At 41.5% G+C, this 23166-nt stretch overlaps 1 protein-coding gene across 4 annotated transcripts in view; it reads left to right on the forward strand.

Moving 5' to 3' along the window:
• The window catches only part of ZNF236 (zinc finger protein 236), a 76249-nt gene that overhangs the window by 45603 nt on the left and 7480 nt on the right, over nt 1-23166 (forward strand). For 2 of the 4 annotated variants that reach the window (XM_060244089.1, XM_060244087.1), the window contains exons 20-31: nt 84-290; nt 567-837; nt 1654-1757; nt 4326-4691; nt 5127-5272; nt 8019-8253; nt 11017-11196; nt 12611-12769; nt 13220-13398; nt 16331-16462; nt 19274-19471; nt 20254-20383. In XM_060244089.1, the coding sequence (XP_060100072.1) occupies nt 84-290; nt 567-837; nt 1654-1757; nt 4326-4691; nt 5127-5272; nt 8019-8253; nt 11017-11196; nt 12611-12769; nt 13220-13398; nt 16331-16462; nt 19274-19471; nt 20254-20383 (2307 nt within the window). The remainder of the gene's footprint in view (nt 1-83; nt 291-566; nt 838-1653; nt 1758-4325; nt 4692-5126; nt 5273-8018; nt 8254-11016; nt 11197-12610; nt 12770-13219; nt 13399-16330; nt 16463-19273; nt 19472-20253; nt 20384-23166) is intronic. The other 2 variants (XM_060244088.1, XM_060244090.1) reach the window with 2 other exon arrangements.

Here is a 23166-nt window from a genome sequence, read left to right on the forward strand (position 1 = left end):
TCTCTTGTGTGTGTAGAGTCATTGGGCAATCTAAACATCTGTGTAGTTTTTGATTTTGTTTGGGGTCACTTTTCTTATTTCAGGAGTTAAAGCATTCAGTTGCAGCATTTGCAATACATCTTTCACTACTAATGGTAGTCTTACCAGACACATGGCAACTCACATGAGCATGAAACCGTATAAGTGCCCATTTTGTGATGAAACTTTTAGAACCACAGTTCACTGCAAAAAACACATGAAAAAACATCAAACTGTGTCTTCTACAGCAGCAACAGGCGGAGAAGCAGGAGGTGAGCAACTTTTTACAAGTAGACCTTAGCAGTTTGGTTCAATATTTTTACCTTTATTAGAAGGCAGCCTTGACAGGAAATTGGTATAACCGTTTGGAATGTGAATGCAGGTTGGAAGGCAACATATCATGGTTCTAAGGATCCATGTAGCCTAGCTTCGAAATATTTGTGCTTTGTAGTTAAATGTTCTTTTAATAACCAGTTTGTTTTTTTCATGTTTGAGGAGCTTGTTTGATATTCTAACAAATGTTATTTCTTGTCTGTTTAAATGTGCAGAAGAGGATGATGAAAACTCTGAAAGAACTAGTTCTAGAAAATCTAGGCCTGGTGTCATCACTTTCACAGAGGAGGAAACAGCAGAACTTGCAAAAATTAGACCCCAGGAAAGTGCAACTGTTTCTGAAAAAGTTCTTGTCCAGTCAGCTGCAGAAAAAGACAGAATTAGTGAAATCAAGGACAAGCAGGCAGAAATGGAAGCAGAGCCAAAATATACCAATTGTTGTACTTACTGCCCGAAAAGCTTTAAAAAACCTAGTGACTTAGTAAGGTAAGCAGGCATGCCGTACAAAAAATAATCTGTTGGAAGCAAGTTATTTATAGCTCACTTTTATTCACATTAGCCACAGTTTGGAGAACCCCCATAATTAACTCAGTGGACCCTTTGAGTTTTTTTAAATTTTATTTTAGATTGCCCCATGTTGGAAGCTACTTTTGATTTTTAGAGAAATTTCAAAAGCAGTTTACAAACAACATGAGAATTCTTCTTTGTGAACTCTGTGCTGTCCTAAAGATTGTATTTACAGCTGTGCAGATTTTAATATGGGAAATTCTAGCACTTTAGCTGTATAGTCTAAGGAAGGGCAGTCCTGGCTAGAGGTGAGATTTCCCTTTCCTCACCCCATTTAGTTCAAACCAGAACTAAATGTTCTGGACAGTGTCAATTTGTATGGAAGTTTATCAAATGTGAATTAGTTACTTGCATCCATTCAAAAACACAGATTTGTTTGGTCATGTGCACAGGCACTTTTGAATTTTGATCTTTCTTTTCGAAACTATTGATTTTTCATACATACAGAACTGGAGAAAGAGCACTTTGGGCTGGTAAAAGTCATAGTCCCTTAAGGCCTGAATGAAATGACTCCAGTATAATTTGACTATAAGAAGCTTTGTTTGTGACTCATTGTCTCTTTTATTTCAGAATAATATAATTACTAGAGCACTAAAGCCATTAAAAAGCCCAAGAATTATCAGTTCAGTCACAATTAAAAATGAAAATTGAAATGTGATTTATTAGACATTGAAAGTGACATGTTTGTTTCATTCAATTTGTATAAGCCTATAGTAACTAATTTGTTTTGGATAGGCATGTGCGTATCCATACTGGTGAAAAGCCATATAAATGTGATGAATGTGGAAAGAGTTTTACTGTAAAGTCTACTTTGGATTGTCATGTAAAAACACACACGGGTAAGTAGTATCTTGAGTTCTTCCAATTCTACCAGCTAATCAATAGCTGTGGGGGAGGAATGTTCTTCATATTTTGTTATGATTGTTTCAGTTTTCAGTTAACTAATATGGAAATTAACTTTATTATTTAAAGCAGGGGTGTCAAACTCATTTGTTATGAGGGCTCGATCAGACATAAATGAGACCTTGTTGGGTCAGGCCTTGCCATGTCGGGCTGGGCTATCTATGTACCTATTTAAGATTAGGTAGCTGAGATGTAAACTTTATAAAGGACAAATACAATTAAAGATATATATTTTTAAAAAACTTAAAACATTAGCACTCGGTCTTAAAGGTGCTTTCTTTGTATTTCTTCCATGGGATCCAGGGAACTGGGCAAAGAAAGCTCTGGCTCTTTCCTTCCTTCCCCAGGAGACCAGGAGGGGGAGGAGCCTCAGCCAGTAGAAGGAAGAGAGGCTTGGCTCAGTAGCTCTGCTGTGTGATTGAGAGCTTGGCAAAGCAAGCTCTTCCTCCCCAAGGGAAGAGTCTCAGCCAATGGAGAAAATAGAGGCTTTTTTCTATAGCTCCTGTGTAATTGAGCAAACCTGGCAAAGCAAACTGTGATGCAAAAGGAAGCAAGAGAGAGGGAGAAGAAAGCAGATGACAGCCACTTGCTCAGGGGCCTGATAGGAGCCCTCTGGGGTCCTGATTTGGCCCCCAGGTTGCATGTTTGACACTCCTGATTTAAAAACATTTGCAGTCTTTTTTCCTGGATAGTATATTTAGAGAGGCAGTGGTAATTGGCTGACAGGGAGGTGTGGATAAAAATTTTGAGTAGTGCAGCCAAATACATTCTTGAGACTGTTCTCTGCTGCTCCTGTGGTTAGCTTGGGATGGATCTTGCCCTAGATTTTTTTTAAAAACTATCTATGATTGTACTTTTGCCAATGAATAAAAGAAAAAAATATTCCAGTAGCAGATATAGATACTCCTTTTTTCTTTTTCACTGCAGTCCTATGAGAGTAAATTATGCTATGAGCCAATAACTGGTCAGGATTTATCAGTTAGGCTCCATGGCTGACCTGAGGTGTGAAACTTGCTCTCCTCCCCTGTCCAAGTCTAACTCTGCATGTACTTATAATATTTTAATAATATATGCATAAAACCTGAGAAAGTTCATAGTGTTCTGCACAAATAATCTAAGAACCCATAGGTTAGTATTATCCTCAGATTGCAGGCGTTTACCATTAGGGATGGGCATGAACTGAACAAGTAAGCAAAATTTGTCACAATTTTTGCCATGTTCGTGATTCACAAACAGAAGATTGTAACGGGTCTACCTTCATAATTTTTTGAACAGTTCATGGTAGATCATGGATGGAGCAGAGAGCAGGGGTCCCTTTAAACCCCTATTCCCTATGTAAGCCACAAAAATGGCTGAGCAGTGAGGAAGTGATCTCCTGCTGCTCAGCTGTTTCAGACTGTTTCTTGTCTTTAAAGCTGCTCAGCTGTTTTGGACTGTTTTCTGCAGTTCCTTTAAGGTTTTTCCTGCTGCTCAGTTGTTTTTCAGGTTTTTTACAAACTCAATTTAAAGAGCTTGCAGTCGCTTTCAACAGGGTTTGAGCAGCCACAAACCAGCTCTGTCCGCAAACAAACCTCTTGGTTCAGTTCATAGTCTGATTCATGGTTTGACCACAAATTGAACTGCATTTGCCTGCTTCGTGCCCATCCCTATATACCATAGCAGATGGGAGGCTGAGCCTGGGAGACTGTTTTGCTGAACACTGTCTTTTGAGTTCATGTCAAGGTTCAAATTTAGTGCTGAGGTAAACTAGCATTTTAGCTCCCTCACTTTTGAGATATTTTTCACACCTTTGTTGAAAGGTGAAGTTGTTCACAAGGGAGCAAGTGTTAGGGAAAAATTAAAAGCAACTAGGTTGCTGCTCCTGAAGGTTCATAACTTTGAAAAAAATGCCATGCATTCCAAGTTAAGAATGGTTCCATTGTAGTTCAGTATTTTTAATCATATTTACATAAATACATATATTCCAAACACATGAGAATGTTTTACTCAAATGCCTTAGCAAGTTCTGTCTTTCCTTACCCAAAACAGTACATATGGAAAACAAAACTGACAATTCGGCACAGCAGTGTTTGAACAGGATTATTCCTTATATACAACTCAGTCTCTTAGCCACTACTCTACACAGGCTATCTTATAGAAGATTGGTCATAGACTGTTATTTTGTTCTCCTTCAGATTAAATCAATTAAAAAACAGCACTATCTTGTTCTGTTAAAGAGATAACATCCCACAGGGTCAAAGAGTTCCTGCTTTCAAATCTGCCTGGTTATTTGTTCACTTTGTGCACAGTAAAGTTGGCTGGTTGGAGAACAGAGACACTTGAGAACCTGTTGCCAGCTCCTAAATGCTCCTCAAAAATTATTGTGTGATTTTGTCTAAGCACGTCTCTGTAAGAAGTTATCAGTTGCACTTAGTGTAATTACAAAATCCATATATACAGACAAAATTATAAAGTGTAAAGAGATGTTATTCTCATTCCATCATGCTGTTTTTCTTAATCTTCAGGACAAAAGCTCTTTAGCTGTCATGTGTGCAGCAATTCATTTTCTACGAAAGGAAGTCTAAAAGTGCATATGCGCCTGCATACAGGAGCAAAGCCCTTTAAATGTCCTCACTGTGACCTAAGGTTTCGAACTTCTGGACGTAGGAAGACTCACATACAGTGTCACTTTAAACCAGAGGCCAAGAAGGCCAGGAAATCCACGCCTCGAACATCCACTGAGGGACTACAGCCAGTAAATCTTCTTAATTCATCCTCAACAGATCCCAATGTTTTCATCATGAATAACTCTGTACTAACAGGGCAATTTGACCAAAATTTGCTTCAGCAAGGTCTTGTGGGTCAGGCTATACTTCCTGCTTCTATGTCAGGTAAAAATGGTTGCCTTTTTATTTGGGGTTTAGTTTGCAGAGATTCAACCTGTCGGCCAAAAAAAGGAATTTGGAACTACAGGACTGTAGATTCAGGAAGAAAATCAAGATTTTCCCAATTGTAGGGGTATTTCAGTAGAGGAACTCTTCTGCTTAGCAAGATGAGAAATTTCCTTTCTGGGCAGTTTCTAAGGAGAAAGTACATCCATGTGCAAATACTTTGTGAGCACTTTTTTTTTTTACATTTGATACTAATTACATAGTTTCATTGTTTGGATTACATCTATTTGAGATATTATTGATCATCAGTAATAAGCTATTATTTCATTTGCTTTTTATTGTGTAAGAACTGTGTATTTTCAGCCATGCAAGTTATATCTTGTTAACATCTGTCTGAAAAAAATATACTAACAAAACAAATATTTTCTTTGATAGCTGGCGGTGATTTAACTGTGTCCTTGACAGATGGTAGTTTGGCAACCCTTGAAGGAATACAGTTACAGCTTGCTGCTAATTTGGTTGGACCAAATGTTCAGATTTCTGGAATAGATCCTACCAGCATTAACAACATTACATTACAGGTGGGATGTTATTTATTATCCTCCCAAATTATTATGGAATGAGTTCTGCAGAGATCAGTTACTGTGTTCCTTCCTCATGTCTTCTGTTTATTGATGAAGGTTCTTGTTATGGTTGTATCTCTATGGTATAATATTGCAAAACAAAATATGAATAGAACTCTTGTGTCCTGAAGTTTGGGAGACTATGCAAAGTATTGCAAGTCTATGCAGTTCACTAAGAACCTGTTGTACCAAAGCTTTCAAGGTGTTGCTGTTTCTCCTGCCCCTGCCAGTTATCTTTCCTTACATAATTCAGAAGCAGTTTAAAGCTTGAGAACTTTTAGTTCCATCCTGTATGAAGATACCTTTCTAAGTCCGCTGACATCAGTGGGCTTAAAAGAATGTAACTGCTTAAGAATCATACTGATAGTTGTTGAACTATAGACACTCTATTGCTGTATCCACAACCACAGGATGAAATGGAGCAAGCTCTACATTCCCCAGTTGTATGCAGAGTGCTTCTTTTTTATTAGGTCAGACCACAACCTTTTGGACAATCTAGGGCAAGATCCATTCCAAGCTAACCACAGGAGCAGCAGAGAACAGTCTCAAGAATGTATTTGGCTGCACTACTCAAAATTTTTATCCACACCTCCCTGTCAGCCAATTACCACTGCCTCTCTAAATATACTATCAAGGAAAAAAGACTGCAAATGTTTTTAAATCAGGAGTGTCAAACATGCGACCTGGGGGGCGAATCAGGACCCCAGAGGGCTCCTATCAGGCCCCTGAGCAAGTGGCTGTCATCTGCTTTCTTCTCCCTCTCTCTTGCTTCCTTTTGCATCACAGTTTGCTTTGCCAGGTTTGCTCAATTACACAGGAGCTATAGCCCACCACCCCCCATTGGCCAGTCCTGGCGCATGCACCGCGGCTCATGACAGTCAGATGAGGAGAGGCAGCCCCATAGAAGGTGATAGCCATCCCCAACCTGCCACCAAACAGAGAATGGAGCCAATGATGGGCAGACCATCAAAGGCAAAGGAGAGACGTCCCACCAACATGGGGAGGGAACAGGAGCGAGGCTGGGCATGCACGCACGAGAAGCCTGGCTTGGTGGCAAGGCGGGAGTGGGGGCGAGACAGGCCTGCACGGGACCACGGAGAAGCTGTCAATCCCCTCACACCCTCCCGCTGTCAGAGACTCTGCCAATGGCAGGCAGACAAGCAGGAAGTACCAAGTGCAGGAGTTCGCTGTCATAGACAGTGGCTGGAATGTGTGTCTGGGAGTGAGCAGCCCAGCAGCAGACACTCCCACACCCAGAGACCCCTTGTGTTGCCCTGATGCCCTCTGCCATGTGCATGGAATGTGCAGCAGATGCCAAGCAGGAGGGACAACAGAGGGCACAGCTCAGACTTTATTTTTCTGGAACAGAGTGCAACATCCTCCCTGGTGCGTGCTGGGCAGTCTCGCCGTGGGCGGGGCTCCATTCAGAGCAGGGGGCAGAAACAACTGAGGGAGTGGGGGGGGGCGGTGGAGTGACACATGCGGAAGCCTCTGTGTTGGGAGTCCCACCTGCAAAATGGAGATAGAGATCAAGAGCACCTGCAAGGGTGGCGGCTGGAAGAGCAGGCTGCGTTTCAGCCGGGTGCTCTCTTAAAGGGACAGTCTCTGACCCACCTCCCCACATCAGGGCAGCTGCCACCCCCCCCCCCCCCGCACGTGCCCTTCCAAGGGTTGGGAATATGGCAGAGGGTAGACCAAGGGAAAGGAGCAGGCGGCAGCACAGGAGAGCAGGATCAGCAAATGCCCCGTTGGAGCCCACTGCTGGCTTCAAGTGCCAGAGACATTTGCACACTGAGCAGTCGAGAGCGAGGGGAGGAGGAGGACGGGGGGGGGGGGGGAGGACTGGAACTTAACCAGCCATGGGCGACCATCCTCACATGCAGAGTTTCCGGGAGCCTGGAAACTGTGGAGACCTGGAAACAAGAGCAGTTTGCCCTAGGGGAGAGACCTCTCTCTCCCCCTCACAAATTAAAGATACTGTCAAAGCAACCGCGCTGTGCAAAATCTGTCCAATGTGCCTGCCTGTCCCTCATTCTAAGTCTGTATGTCCGGGAGCTCGCCAGCAGAGCTTCCCGCCACACAAACCTGTCCCTAACAACTGAGTTGTGTGAGGCAGAGCGGAAGTATTTCTAGGAGAGGGGGGCTACGATTGGCTTGCCAGGTCAAGGCACGAGGGGATTGGTGAGGCAATCACACCGCTCCCTAAGGGGTTTGCGATCTTCTGCAGCAGCGGAGGTAACCTTTGTTTTTGGTTTCAACGAGTGCCTGTGGGACACGCCGCTATTTTTGCTGGCATAACGTTGCACCTCTTGGGGGTGTGTGTCATGGGCCGAACTGCTCAGGAAGCCGCCTGAGCCTGGCTGTGCCCCCAACTCCACTCTCTCCTCTGCCTGAACGCCGTGCTCCGCCTCACTTCTGCCCACGCTTGGGCGCAGCCCTCAGGAGCCGCTGCCCTTGGGCGGAGCAGCGCTCGGGCAGCCCCCCGCCCCCGTAACTCCCCTCCACTGTGGTAGCGCCGGTTGTACATCGGTGCAAACCCTTCCTGCGCCCATGTAGCGGCTTGTCTGCTCCCCCCTCTGGATTGTGCTGATAATGTCTTAGGGTGTCTTAAAAGTATTCAGCTTGGGAAAAATATTTTCCACTCAAAATTTAAATTTTATGCAAATATGTCCTATTTTCAAAAATATCAATGTTTGCTTTTCAGATTGATCCCAGTCTCTTACAGCAGACACTACAACAGGGCAATGTACTAACCCAGCAGCTAACTGGGGATCCCACTCAAAATACATCCCTCCAGGCAGCAGACAGTTCAGTGCCAACAAATGTGGTAATACAGCCTTTGTCAAGTCTATCCTTACAGCCCACTGTTACTACTTCCGCAAATATGACAATAGGATCTATATCTGAGCAAGAATCCATGTTGACCGCTAACACTACCAGTAAGTGCAGCTAAAAAACCAAATTCTTTCTGTTGGAAAGCGTGTGTGTGGTTGTAGTCCATAAGTTTGTCGGGTTTTTTATTTTAATTTTATTAATTAACTTTGCTTATGTCTTCCAAGTATTGTTTTGTGGTAGTACTTTGATTTTTATATCAGCATAATTGAATAAATGCAGTGAAATCAGTGTGCTATAAACAGCATGTTCTCCCCTAGACATAGGGGTAGGATCCACTTGCTTGGATCCATAGACAGGATAAACTAGTTCACCTGGGAGATAGAGACTTCTGCTTAATTCAGTAGTCTTTGTACCCAAGTACAAGAAGACAGTGTCTTCCAAACTCCTCAGAACTTTTTTATAAAAGAGAGAAAACAGAATTTTAGATCTCCAGGCAAGAGAAGTCCGTTTCATCGGCAGAAGTGTCGGATTCTTCTACCTCCAAAACCAGTCATGCTATACTAAGCCAGTATCTATAGTCCGTCTACCTTCTGCAGCCATGGCAAAACTTCAAATTAACCAGTTAATGGCTTCAAGAATGGTCTAGTAAGAAGCCATTTTGATACATTTCAATATGATTGTGTTCCTTTATCCAAGTGTTCTCTTGACTCTGGGGCATCTGGTTAAGTTTACAAGCACCTTTTTGAAATTTACTACAGACAAATAGGTGTTGAAGAAAATCCAAGAATGCCATTCTCTGGAATTTGCTCAGATCCTTAGTGACCAGTTTCTTGCTTCCCTGCATTTTCAGAACTGAGAAACAGCAAGGGATGACAAGGGATATCTAATAGATATCAGATTGATTAAATGAGTTCCATACTTCGTTGGGATGTTGTCTGTCTTTTTCCTGTATGCAGAACCAGGACAATTCTTGATCTTGGGGTGGGGTGGAGAGAATAACTTCTTACCAAAGAAATACTTCTGGTGACTTTCCAGTCAATTCTGCCATACTTTAACATGGTTTAAGAGAAGCCTACCTCATTTGTTGGGCTAATCAGACTGTCAGACTTTCCCCTGCCTAAGTTTCATCATGAAGCCGATATCTTCCTACCCAATCTAAGTTGTATAGCTAAGAGATGCCCCTTTTCAGTATTTACCTGGGTCAAGCTGATTGCCTCATGACCCAAGCATGAGGCGGCTCTTTTTTTCTTGTGCTGTGTCTAGAGTTGGATCAAACATGGCGGATAGCACTATGGTTCCTTATATAACTTCCTTCTGCACTGTCCCATGCACTGTGCATGTGCTTGCCAAGTCATGCTGGTGCCTACTGACTCCTTTCTGTGAGCTGTCACTAACTTTGTTCTTTTGCCTTCTCTCTTTGCAAGGGAGAGAACTGTGGCATTTCCTGGCATCAGTGAACTTAAAAAAGCCATAGCTCCACGCTACCATTCCCCTCAGTCACCAGAATTTCTCTAAAATTCAGTTATAGATGTGTACATTGCCAGCACTGCACCATCCAGTCAGCCTAATGCTACTGTCCCATTCCTTGGATCTTCAACATGGCCCTGGTAGCCCATTTACAGAGCAACCCTAAAGAGAGTTGCACCAGTCTAAACCTATTCATTTTAATGGGCTTAGACTGGAGTAAGTCCCTTTAGGATTGTACAGTTAATATCATTGGCTCTCTGTGACTCTGATAGGGAATTCAGGATGTCTATCACGTCTTCAAGAGTCTGCAAAAATATGTCTGGATAAGTACATGTTTACATTAAGGACTGACTGAAATGTGATCCTAGCAGGACTGACTTTGTACATTCTCAAAATGTACAGTAGTTTAAAGTGGCTTGCTGCATGTGCAGGGAACTTAGCATCCCAGTGCAACCTGCATTCAGAACTGTGCATCGTTGGCATGCTAACATTGCATAGCAACGGAAGACCCAGTTTAAAGGAAACGCTGGCTGTGTGCAAAGTCACATAACTAAGGGCTGTTGTCCCAGCAAATTCTCATTTTAAATTTGGACTTGCAAGCCATCAAGGAAATACATGTAAGATATACATTTAAATTAAGCCTAGATATTCTCAGAGTTAAGGAACGTTTTGGTATCCTTTTCTGCCTTATTTAACCTGTGTAAGAAATGAATAGAATTTTTCTAATATGTAGAGTTCTCCACATGCAGTCATATCTAGGACTGGCAGCCTCAGCTTCCTGCTTCAAGGCAGTAATGCTAGAAGTCACCAAGATTTCCCCAACCTAGTGTAGTCGCCACCAGTGTTCCCTCTAAGCTGAGTTAATGTGAGCTAGCTCACAGTTTTTTTAGCCTCCAGCTCACACATTTTTGTCTTAACGAAGAAAGGATGACCCCAGAGCACACTAATTTATGCAGTAGCTCACAACTTTAATGCCAGTAGCTCACAAAGTAGAATTTTTGCTCACAAGACTCTGCAGCTTAGAGGGAATATTGGTCACCACCCAATGCATTTGAAGTTACATAGACAGAAGACAAAAAAGATCTGTATTTCTTCAGTTATTTTACAGCCACTGGCTTCTAGCAAAATGTTTAATTTATTATTCTTAAGGATAATGGGAAGCTTTTATGAACCAGAGGGGCAGTGGGAAAGTGATAATTTGCTTCGCAGTTTATATAACTGTTGTTATTTCCAGCTTTGGACAGAATCTTTCTAGGTTCTATACTGCCCCTGTGATAAATAGGCTGCCATCCTAGTATTGCTCTGCACTCTGTACTTAGCATATCACAAAGATCATAACAGTATTAAATATTAATGAATGTATAATCTAGCTATTGATTTTTCATGCTTATTATGTTTAGGTTCACAGGATCTCTCTCAGGTTATGACATCACAGGGTATGGTATCAACCTCAAATGGTCAACACGAGATCACGCTGACAATAAATAATTCAAGTCTGAGTCATGTTTTAGCCCATGCTTCTAGTTCCACCACTACAAATTCATCAGGAAGCCCTCAAGAAATTACCCTTACCATCTCTGGCAAGTACAGCGACGTATCATTATTAGTCTCCTAAAAGTGGAAGACTTTGCCTTCTGTGAAGTGTATCTGGGGGTGAAATGAAAATCTACAAGAGAAAAAAAACAGCTCTTTGCATCTGATGATTCCTTAGAATCAGTGGGGATAGACAGGTGTCCCCTTTTCCCTCTTGTAGTTCTTTTAGTATTGCACCCAAACAGGCAAACATTTTCTCATTTCATAGTAGCAGTGTAAAACATTAATTGTTCTTTAAAAAAATATAGAATCTTAAACTGAAATGATTTTAAAATACAACTCATACAGCCCCCAGAGTTATATAAACCCAGGATCCAAAGAAACTAAAGTGGATCCTCGCCCTAAGCTAGAGTTTTGTTTGATGTTGTTTGCTGTAGCATTTCACACTACTAAAGAGGGTGAGCTGCTGTAAGACTACTTCTACATAGCAAAAAATGATGCCACAAAAATATAAATCTCTTTATGCATATATGCATTTTTTATTCTGGTCATATGTTAACAGTTTTATCAGCTGTTTCTTTTTTGCTTGGCACTGTGACATGTGCAGCAAAAACAACAAATAATTCCATTTTTTTGTGTGGAATAATTTCACATTGGATTTTAGACTTGTATCAACTTTGAATTACTATATTACACATAATTAGATATGAGCATTCTAATTGCCATGGAATGTGTATAACTTTCTGTGTACTGGCCCAGGAGTGGCAGATTGATATTGGAATTGTCTTCCATATTTTTAAAGACACTGACTAAAATATAGCTGTTGTCTGTAATGCAGACCTACATCTGGAATCTTTCCTCAGACTCTTCTTCTATCAGATAACCTTATAACTGTGTTTTAATGTACCGAGATCTGCTTTTGGCTGTAATTATGAGTCTTTTGCTACAGAGCTTCTAGATGTTTAATCTTTGTTCTTCCTTACATATGTTGAAGATAATTCCAAATAGTTTTACATTGTCCAAGTGGAATTCAATGATTGTTTTCCTTAGCATGTATTTCTTCCTCCCATAATGCCTCTTTTATTATATTTTATTTAAATATAGGGGGTTGCCACTCTTTAATGGTATATTTTAAAGTTTTTATTGTAATTTAATTGATCCCTGGGATTGGATCCACCAAGCTATCCCATTCAGTCTCACCTAGTTCCTCTCTTTAGTTCAGCCAACTCACAAGGGTTTGTCCATGCACGTCTCAAGCATAGTCATTTTAGTAGTCAAAGGGTATGCCCTCCTCCTCGCTTTTCACAAGTGGAAAAGCTGGGTGGGTCAAACCCCACATTGATGGTTTCTTTAAATATTTAATTCCCTTTTCACTATTTTATCCTTATAAAATATTAAATTAGTGAAATGCAGAAACAAATTCTGATCTTCAGCAGGTCATAGATTTAATTTTCTGTTTAGGCCAAGATCTTATTCAGCACAGTTCCTCTGGAGGTAATGAACTGAATGGGAACCTAAGACTGACAACACCAACTATCACTAATCAGTCAGCAGGCGCTACGTTAACCATAAGTAATGATCAGCTCCTATCTCAGAGCCCAGCACTGAACAGTACTTCAGGTGAGGATTTAATACTTCACCCAAGTATATAATTACAAATAGTTGCTATAATTATATTACTCTGAACAACCTTTGCCATTAAAACAGTGGTCTTACAGGAAAATCTTTTTCTGTTATTTAGTCACCTTGCCATATTTGATGTTATCCCAGTCTATCATTATTCTATAAATCCCACTTTTAGTTATTAATGTGGATGTAGCACATAGAGAAGGAAAATGTAGTTTGGTGTACATGTTTCTGAAGGGTTCCCTGAATAGTGGAGAAAGCCTTTCTTTTAAAAGAGAGCAAAATAGCACAATTCAGGCAATAAATTTCATTTAGGCTACCCATTACGGTATGTACAAAATATATGTTGAGTCTAATAATAAAAAAAGAAGTTCAGGAGCTAGGAATTTTGTGCTCCATTCAACTAAGGTTATCTAAGTTTTTATAATGTCATGATTTTTACAGAGCTTAGTGCATCGAGTGGGAATCTTCCTACAACACCTCCCATGACTCAGACAGCTCAGAATTTGGTAATGTCATCAGCAGGAACTGCAGGAGATGGTAGTGTTACCCTGACTCTGGCTGATACTCAGAGTATGTTGTCTGCTGGCCTTGATGCAGTAACACTTAATATCACATCACAGGTTGGTGTCATTTGCCAGAAAATGTTTCTGTCCTATTCCTAATTTGTGAATAATTATTGTGAAACTAGGAGAAGGCAAGACAGATTTGGATGCGAAATTTTGCGCTAAATTATAGCTAAGGTTATGTCTGGGGATGTGCAGTCTGATCTCATCAGATCTTGGAAGCTAAGCAGGGTTGGTACTTGGATGAGGGACTACCAAGGAAAATGCTGTAGAGGAAGCCAATGGCAAACCACCTTTGCTTCTCACTTACATTAAAAGCCTCTTTTGGGGATTGTTAGGAGTCGGTTAGAACTTGATGGCACATAAGAAAGCCCATGCAGCTGTTTTGTGAAATATTCTACAAAATGTATGCATTGAATTTATTTTGGCTATCATTTCCAAATTAATTGCAAGTGATTTTTAGTTCCATTAAATTTGTGGTGCTTCTGCTTTTGGAAGTGCTAGACCAGGGGTGGCCAACAGTAGCTCTCCAGATGTTTTTTGCCTACAACTCCCATCAGCGCCAGCCAGCATGGCCAATGGCTGGGGCTGATGGGAGTTGTAGGCAAAAAACATCTGCAGAGCTACCGTTGGCCACCCCTGTACTAGACGATCAAGTCTGTCTTTTACTTTTTAATAAATCCTTCCTGGCGTAAGGCAACAAGTCACACAATATCTGAGCTGTCATGTACAATCAAAAGATTTCCTAACTGATGTTACTATCACATATACTTCACAAAACCAGCGTCAGTGGATATATAGGCCAGTGTTGTCTAGCTATAGGAGCAGCTGAATGAGCATTGCAAGGAACTGGCTGTAGAAGGTACTTTAGGTGCATGATATCCAAAATTAATTAAGATAAAAGTAATGACTTCTGAGAATTACACAACTTTAAAGGTGGTGATGAAAAAAATGAAATTGTTCATGATTTTCTATTCCCTGGCTCCATCATCAACCAAAAGGGAAACTGAACCCAAGAAGTTAGAAGGAGAGGGAAAATGAGAAGGGCAGCCATGAATAAACTAGAAAAGATCCTAAGGTCCTGTGCTTGGGTCCTGTGCTTGGGTCGTGGTGCCCTGGGAAGGGAAATCCCCTTGCCAGTCCTTGACGGTGTGCAGCTTAAAGCGGCACACAAGGTCAAGAGCCTGGGGGTTCTTCTGGAGCCTTCATTATCAATGGAGGCACAGATAGCGGCCGCTGCCAAGTCCGCGTTCTTTCATCTTCGTCGGGCGAAGCAGTTGGCCCCCTTCCTAGAGCGCCGCGACCTAGCAACAGTGATCCATGCTACGGTCACCTCGAGACTGGACTACTGCAACGCCCTCTACATGGGGCTGCCCTTGTGCCGAATTCGGCGGCTGCAGCTGGTGCAGAACGCGGCGGCTAGGCTGTTGCTGGGGCTCCCAAGGTGGGAGCACATACGGCCGGGGCTGCGCGGACTGCACTGGTTGCCAGTGGCATACCGAGTTCGCTACAAGGTGCTGGTTATTACCTTTAAAGCCCTATATGGCCGAGGACCTACCTACCTAAGGGACCGTCTCTCCCCATATGAGCCCCAGAGGGCACTGAGGTCATCTGGGAAAAACCAGCTGAATATCCCTGGGCCAAGGGAGGCCAGACTGAAAGCCACCCGGGACCGGGCCTTCTCTATTACTGCTCCACTACTGTGGAACCAACTCCCTGAGGAGGTGAGGGCCCTACGATGTTTAGAGGGTTTCCGTAGGGCCTGTAAGACCCACCTTTTCAAGATGGCCTTCAACTAGCGAAAAAACTGTGACAAATCTAGATATGCTGCTAGAAATGCTTTTATTCTTGAAACGTTTTTACTTCTGAAATTTATTGAAACCTGTTTATAACGCCATACTGTTATGTTAATTTTAATACTCTGTAATTGTTTTAACCATGTTTTATAAGTATAATTGATGTAATGTGTGTTTTATGTTGTGAGCCGCCCTGAGCCTGCTCCGGCGGGGAGGGCGGGATAGAAATAAAAAATTATTATTATATTATTATTATTAAATTTAAGGATGTGTTGCTCATGATGAAGATCAAGTTAATTCATGCCATAGTATTCCCCATTGTTATGTATGGGTGTGAAAGTTGGACAATGAAAAGAGCTAACAGGAAAAAAGTAGATTCCTCTGACATATGGTGTTGCAGGAGAGTTATATTGATACGTAGTCTGCCAAAATGACAAATAAGCAGGTCCTAGACCAAATCAAGTTTGAACTCTCCCTAGAAGCTCAGATGACTGAAATGAGGCTATTGTACTTGGGTCACATTATGAGAAGTCAAGAGTCACTGGAAAAGACAATAATGCTTGGAAAAGTTGAAGGCAGCAGGAAAAGAGGAAGGCCCTGGGTGAAGTGAATTGATCCAATAAAAGAAGCCATAGCCCTCAGTTTGCAAGACATGAGAATGGCTGCCAGCAACAGGACATTTGGGGGAGCACACACACCCATCCAAAAGTAAGGATAGGAGCTGGAATAGTTTACTTAGAATGGAAGTGGGCACTCCTTCCGTCTTTATGATACTAAGACAAAACCAGTGTATAGATCTGTAGTATGTTTTGTCAGACAGAAGAAGCAAAGGCTTCTGGAAAATAAACCTATTAAGGGGCATATATCCAACCAGGGCTTTTTTTGTATCAGGAACTCCTTTGCATATTAGGACACACAATCTTGATGTAGCTAATCCTCCAAGAGCATACAGTAGGCCCTGTAACAAGAGCCCTGTAGGCTCTTGAAAGATTGGCTACATCAGGGGTGCAAGGCCTAATATGCAAAGGATTACCTGATACAAAAAAAAGCCCGGCATCCAACCTATTGTCTATTAAAGCAAGGTGCTGTAGGAAGTATTCCTTAGAGATTACATTTGCCGAATTAGACTTTTTGCTAATTGTGATAGTATTTCCCCCTTTAAAAACAATTCATTAGCATTTTTCTTTTGTCAGGGTCAACAGTTTCCTGCTTTACTCACAGATACTAGTCTCTCTGGACAAAGCAGTTCAAACTCACAACAAGTCATACTGGTGAGCCATACACGTCATCCAGCATCTACAAACCATGATGAACTAGCTTATCAGGTAAAAGGCTTTTATAAAGTCGCCTTGAATAAGCAAACAATATAATGCACACTTCATGTCCGATAGTTGAGAAAAAATGTTTTATTTATGTTATACCTAAGTATTTTATTTAAAATTTATCATTTGAAGCTGTACTCAAGGAAATTCATGCAAAATCTGAAACAGCAAGCCACCCTTCATGATTGATTTTGTGTACATTTAACAATGTGTTCTTATGTATATTTAACAATGTGTTCTTACATCTCAGCTGATAGAATTTCTTCTATTTAAAGTTTCCTGTTTCAACATAGCATAAAGGTAATTTGTACATAGCAGAACATTAGGGAAAAAATAGTTATAGAAAAATTAGATTGCCACATAACCAGTTCACTTTTTTAAACTGAAGAATTAAATGTTAATCATTGTGGCTTGTGTGCGGTCTCATGTGAGGTCCGCACTTGCTCAGATCAGGCAATCAGGGAAATATTCTCAAAGCTTCCTAGCTCTTTTCAGAAGATTTGGAATTTCCCCCCTCCCTTCTGATGTGAGCTGGCATTTTCCTGCCCAAACCAGCATGTGATGGATGCAGGGAGAGCACTCCTTCCTCAGTCTTCTCTTTAGCACCATTGAAAAAGGAAACTTTCCTACTTAGCTCTTTTTGCTCTCTTCAGACCATGTTTTGCTCATAGTGTTAGATTTTCATTGGTGAGAACTTTAAAAAAAGAGTACAGTAGCAATGAAGGGAAGAAAAGCAACTTACTTCACTTTGTTTTTCTGCTGTGTTATTCTCTTTCAGTGGTAGTGATGCTGTTAAAAAGTGTGATTTTTCTCTTCACCCATGCTGTTGCCAACTCTGTCATTCTAGAGCTAATACTTTTAAAACAACTGAGTAGCTCTCATTCCCTTTGATGGAGAGGGCAGGAAACTAGATGGTCTAGGCCACAAAATTTATTCACTAGCTGCACTAATTTCAGGATGGCTAACTTTAACTCCATCATGGGATGTTACCAAGTGCTCTTATGGGACATACATATCAGTGCATTGATGACCTTTAACAAGGTCATTCAGGCAGAGGGTCTAAAACTTGGAAAACAGTAACCCAGTGTCACTAGGCATGTAGCTGACTCAACCAGTAGAGCTGTGAAATCAGCAGTCATTCTCCAAAGATGTTTCTGGCTGAGTTGTAATTTACAAAACAACACTAAGGCTAAAGCTGAAGGTGTTCTCATTGAGGGAAATGACTTATTCAGTGCACAATTCAACAAAGTGTTAGACTGGATGCACAAGAGTAAGCTAACAGTAGAGACACTTGGCATGACTGATCCTTCTGTCCATATCTTCAACCAAGGTATTTTCTTAGACATGTGGCATATCCACAGATTCCAACAGCTGTATAGATTCCATCCTTCTTACCAGTGTTCATACTTTCACCCGTCATATGCCTCACATCAGTTGGGCAAGAAACAACAAGGGAGGCAGTGTGGCAAGGACTGGGTTTTGTTCCAGGTATATTTGGTTAACAAAAAAGATGGAAAAAGATTCATTCTAGATCTTAGAATTTCTGAAAGTTGCTGTTTCATACGATTATCTTGGCAGAAGTGCTTTTTCTATTGCATGAGAAGGATTAGTATATTACTGTTGAACTTAAAAGCACACATTCCCATATTGTCATACACAAACAATGCAGAAATACCTGTGTTTTCAGTGTGGAACTGCCAACTACCAATACAGTGTTCTGCCCTTTGGCCTGGCTTTCGTATTTAGCAGATGAACATCTGAAGCTGCCTTATACTGAATCAGACCCTCGGTCCAACAAAGTCAGTATTGTCTACTCAGACTGGCAGCGGCTCTCCAGGGCCTCAAGCTGAGGTTTTTCATGCCTATTTGCCTGAAGCCTTTTTAGTTGGAGATGCCGGTGATTGAACCTGGGACCTTCTGCTTACCAAGTGGATTCTCTACCACTGAGCCACCCTCCCTCCCCAGATGTATGTCTGTTGTGATAATCCATCTACACCTTCAAGATTGCAGGTTATATCCCTGTATAGATGACTGGCTTTTCACTATCCAACCATATAGAGCCTGACTGTCCTTTTCCTATGAAAGTGTACTCAGTGAGGTCACAGTCCTCACAGCATTCCTGGGGAATGTCCTCCATTTGCAAAGCACCCATCTGGTCCTCTCTCTCTGGTCCTCTCTTCTGTGAAAAACAGTGCTGTCAACATGGATTCCATGAGTGATAAAGCTATGGGAAAAGCAGTGTTACAGTATTTTGCTAAGGGTCCCATACCCCACCTCCTCTGATAAGTGAGCTTGCTATTCTCCCCTGTGAGACTGCACAGAAGCCACAACAATGAAAATAGGGTTCTACATACTGGTGGTAATGGTTGTTCATCAAGTGGACATCTGTGCAAGCACACATCCCTCCTTTCCCCGCTGTGGAATCCTCTGTTATGTGGGTTCTTCTCCATGGTGATGATGAAAGGATTGAGAGGATTGATCTCTCTTCTTCCATCGTGTGCCAGTTTGGGTGGGAAAATATGAACTTGCATTGGAGGGGAAGGGGAGCACTCCACATCTTCTAGAAAGAGCTAGGAAGCTTTGAAACCTCCTCTCTGAGGCTGGCCTGTGCAAGCTCAGTCCCCACATGGGACTGCATGGAAGACTACTCGATGATCACCCATTACAGGTAAGTGCAACCCTGTTTTTCATGGCCAGTCTCAGCATCTTTTCTGAGATTATGTGTTCTTGAAGAAACTGTTAAATAACCACATGATTTTTAGGTGGTTTTATTTCCTGTAATTATTTGTGTCCATATTTATGGAATTACTGCAGGTGAGTGAGGTTTCTCCAAGTCTCCATAAAGGCATTCAAGCTGAAAAAGAGCCCCGTGTACACCAGTGTTTTGAATGTACTCAGACTTTCTCTTCAGCTGCTATGCTAATGCAGCATAGTAAAGAAGTTCATGGCAAAGAAAGAATCCACGTTTGTCATATCTGCAATAAAGCCTTCAAACGGGCAACACATCTGAAGGTCTGTATTATAACAAAAAGAAAACTTTTTAAATCCCTTCTGAATAGACAGCATATTGAATATATGGATATAATAGTGAGCATAGTGTGTATGGTAAGGACTACCTCTTCATGTTGTGCATTATTTGCTGATAATAATGAAATCCTGCTTCTATTCTGTACATTTAATAAGTTTAGAAGGAAGTACGTTTTAAGTTTAAAAGGAAGAATGAAATGGGTTTTCATTTAATGAACAAGGTACTAAACAGCAAGTGACCAAAAGGTAGAGGATCTGTGTGGCAAGCAGAAGGCTCCGGGTTGAATCCCCATCAGTTCCAGTTAAGGACCAGGCAGTAGGTGATGTGAAAGACCTCTGCCAGAGGTACTGGAGAGCTGCTGCTAGTCCAGGTAGACAGTACTTTCCATAATGGTCCAGTAGTCTGACTCCAGATAAGACAGTTTCATTTGTTCAAGTTTTGCTGAATACTATTGATACAGTTTACTTATTGTGCATCTTTAAATTGCTTCTGGAAGGTACATTTCAGTATTTCTAATACTGCATTCTGTAGAAGAAATAACTTTTTTTTGTACATGTTGTCTTCACTAACCTTGGCTACGCGTGTAGACTTCATTTTGATATTGAGAAGTTTTTTATTTTGTCCTCACTAAAATAGACAGAATTTGGCTGTTGCTGACATCATGCTTTTGTATCTCCACGAAAAGTATATGATGATGTCCTGCCCTTATAATTACTCTGTGAGTTTCATACTGCAGTTTAATATTAAGAATGTATGTTTTGATTAGGAGCATATGCAGACACATCAGGCTGGACCATCACTGAGTTCCCAGAAGCCAAGAGTGTTTAAGTGTGATACTTGTGAAAAAGCCTTTGCTAAGCCAAGTCAACTGGAAAGACATAGCCGCATTCATACAGGTAACAACTAGTTGTACAAGTAAGTTGCCTTCTGTTTTGTTAGTGGCTGGCCATAACTGATAGCACTTCCCAGCACCATATGGTTTGCCTTTCTTGATGGGCTGCTCAATCCTGAGGACATTAAGACAGGATCTCTCTGAGATATGTCAGTGTATTTTTGAGCTATGCTGGCATAGTGGTTGGTCAGCTTCCTGAACGCTTTTGGACTCCACTTCAGGACTGCAGTGTCTGTGTTGTACATGTAAATTTGAGGCCCCAATGATTCTGTACCAGTTAACTGGTGATGGATGATTGCCAGGTATGGAACCGGATGTATTATTCCCAGTACTTTCCTAGCAAGAACACTTCAGTTGAAGAACCAGGTAGCACAACAAATGGGCAGAACTGAACCTGAGTACTCACTCTCCTGGTGTTGTGACTTCTCTGATGTTAGAATGATTTACGGAGCTGTGAAATAAATCAGTCACTCTTCCCATCAAGTTGTACCAGATAGAAAATTTGTGCGGCTGTGTAAACAACAAGTAAGCATCACATACCATGTATCTGACACCTCCACTAGGTCTATAGCTACAACTATATTTATGCATCGCCATGCCTGGCTAAGATATGGAAACTAGACAGAGAGTAGAGGACCTTCCCTTCAAGAGCACCATGCTTTTCTCTGAAAAGACCGATGATGGCCTATCTCAACTAAAGAAAAAACACCAGACTGCTAATTCCCTGCAGATTACTTCATCCACCCCATTGCATTATAAGCAAAGATCTTATTTCCAGCACCAGTGGCACCCGTACCAGAGAGACCCTGTGGACCACTGTGTCAGGACTGTCTTCTTCAGCCTCAGCAGTCCTATGAAAGAAGGAAGGCTAGGTGTGGGGCAACAGGTCTAGGCATCAGGTGTGGCCTGGAATGGACTCTCAACCTCGAGTGCCTTCTGACTAGAGAGCTGTGCCAGCCTACCAGTCAGGTTTGGGGACAGGCTGTTACCTTCTCTGAGGTGTTGGTAATCAATTGCATCTGTTACCTGGGTGCTCAGCACAGCGGAGCACAGTTATGAGTCCCTAGTTTCTGTTCTACAGTTATTAGAAGTTGGTTTGTGGTTCACTGTACTTGATTTACAGGATATGCATTTTCATATATCTGTCCATAGAAACCACCATAAATATCTCTGTTTCCAATAAGCAAACTTGTTCTGATGCAGGGGTCTTCCCTTTGGGTTGGCAACAACACCTAAAGTTTTTACAAAGTGTATAGCCCCAGTTGTTACCTCTTTGAGACTCCAGGGCTACATTATTTACTTGTATCTCAACAATGCTCCTTTCCATGAAGAATTTCTGAGCCACCTTGATCTGGCTCCCTACCCACCAAAAGCTGGATTTGGTGGTCAACTTTCAAAATGTCTAGGTTTACACCTTCCCAATCAGTATATATTGGACCGGAGTTTGAGGGGTAAGAACTACAATCTTGAACTAAGCAGATAGGAATCTACTGAGGCGGTTCCAAAACCAGCTGAATGTGCTTGTGTCATCCATTGCCTGCCAGTAGGTGAACATACATACGTGTGAACAGACAGCTGTAGCTTCTGGATTGACTTCACTTCTTTGGCAAGTAACAATTACGTAATCATGATAAACATGAAATTTTTCCACTTGTGCTTCCTTTTCTCTGAAGTTAGCAGAAGAAACCAGGTAATTTATCAGTATTCTTCCATATTTTTCACCCAGAGTAGATAATAGTAGCTGCAGTTTTTATCAAAGGAACCATTCTCAGTACTGGTAATATTCAACTTAAAGAACACAAGATTCACTATAGAGTCATTTTGATCATTCTCACAGTTTCCTTAAGTCCTCTATAGAAAGCTTGTAGGAAAAGGTCTTTCCCCGAAATCTTCTGAGCATACTTCATATAGTTTTCTGTCATTCTATAGTTTTCTATAGTACTGTCTGCCTGCTCCAATTCTAATTTTACTGGAGCAGAGATCACAAAGTAAATGTAATTTTACATGTCCTCCCACACTGTTCATAAACAAGCAGCATCACTGACTTGTACACAGCCCTCTTTGGAACATAGTTAAGGGGGAAGTGTGAATAGAAATGACTCTTTTGAAACAGGTAAGTCATTTGATAATGTTTCTAGAGGCTGTTAATTAAGTTCAGAACAGTACCCTGGAAGCAGCAGTCTCCACCTCTGAGGAAATCCAACAAAGCTGATGAAAGAGATAATTTAGAAATTACTGCTATCTCAGGCTATAGGAAAGGACTGGCTGCTATGTGACCAGTGGAAAGGCAGGCTATAAATATTCCAGTTAATCAATATCCTGTAGTTCTTTTGCCCAAAGAAGAGTAAAACTAGTTCTAGAGCCAAACTTTTAAATAAGAATCGAGTCTTTCACACTGAATCTAGTCTTTCACATGGTTCTCAGTGACATTCAGTCATGAGATTATAGACTTCAAGAAGGTTCACAAAGTGGTGGTACATCTTAACAAGGTCAGGTTGGCAAAGACCTTCAGTTGTATGTGTTAGAATTTCTCTTTTGACTCTGCTCTACCTCAGATCCTCAATGATTTTGTTGGCTCCTTGTCAGGACAAGACTGGGGAAAATGACAAATGGAATTTCAGTCATCTCAAATCTAAATGCCTTAGGCATTTTGGGAAGGGGCAAACAGGTCATAATGGAGTCTTCTCTCAAATAACTGGTCAGATCTGTGTTAATCATAAGTGCTGTTATGAACAGGGCTGGTGCCAGGGTTTCTGGTCCCCTAGGCCCCCAGCCCCTGCACCTGCG

The sequence above is a fragment of the Heteronotia binoei genome, chromosome 7 (genome assembly GCF_032191835.1).
Source record: "Heteronotia binoei isolate CCM8104 ecotype False Entrance Well chromosome 7, APGP_CSIRO_Hbin_v1, whole genome shotgun sequence".
Taxonomy (NCBI): Eukaryota; Metazoa; Chordata; class Lepidosauria; order Squamata; family Gekkonidae; genus Heteronotia; species Heteronotia binoei.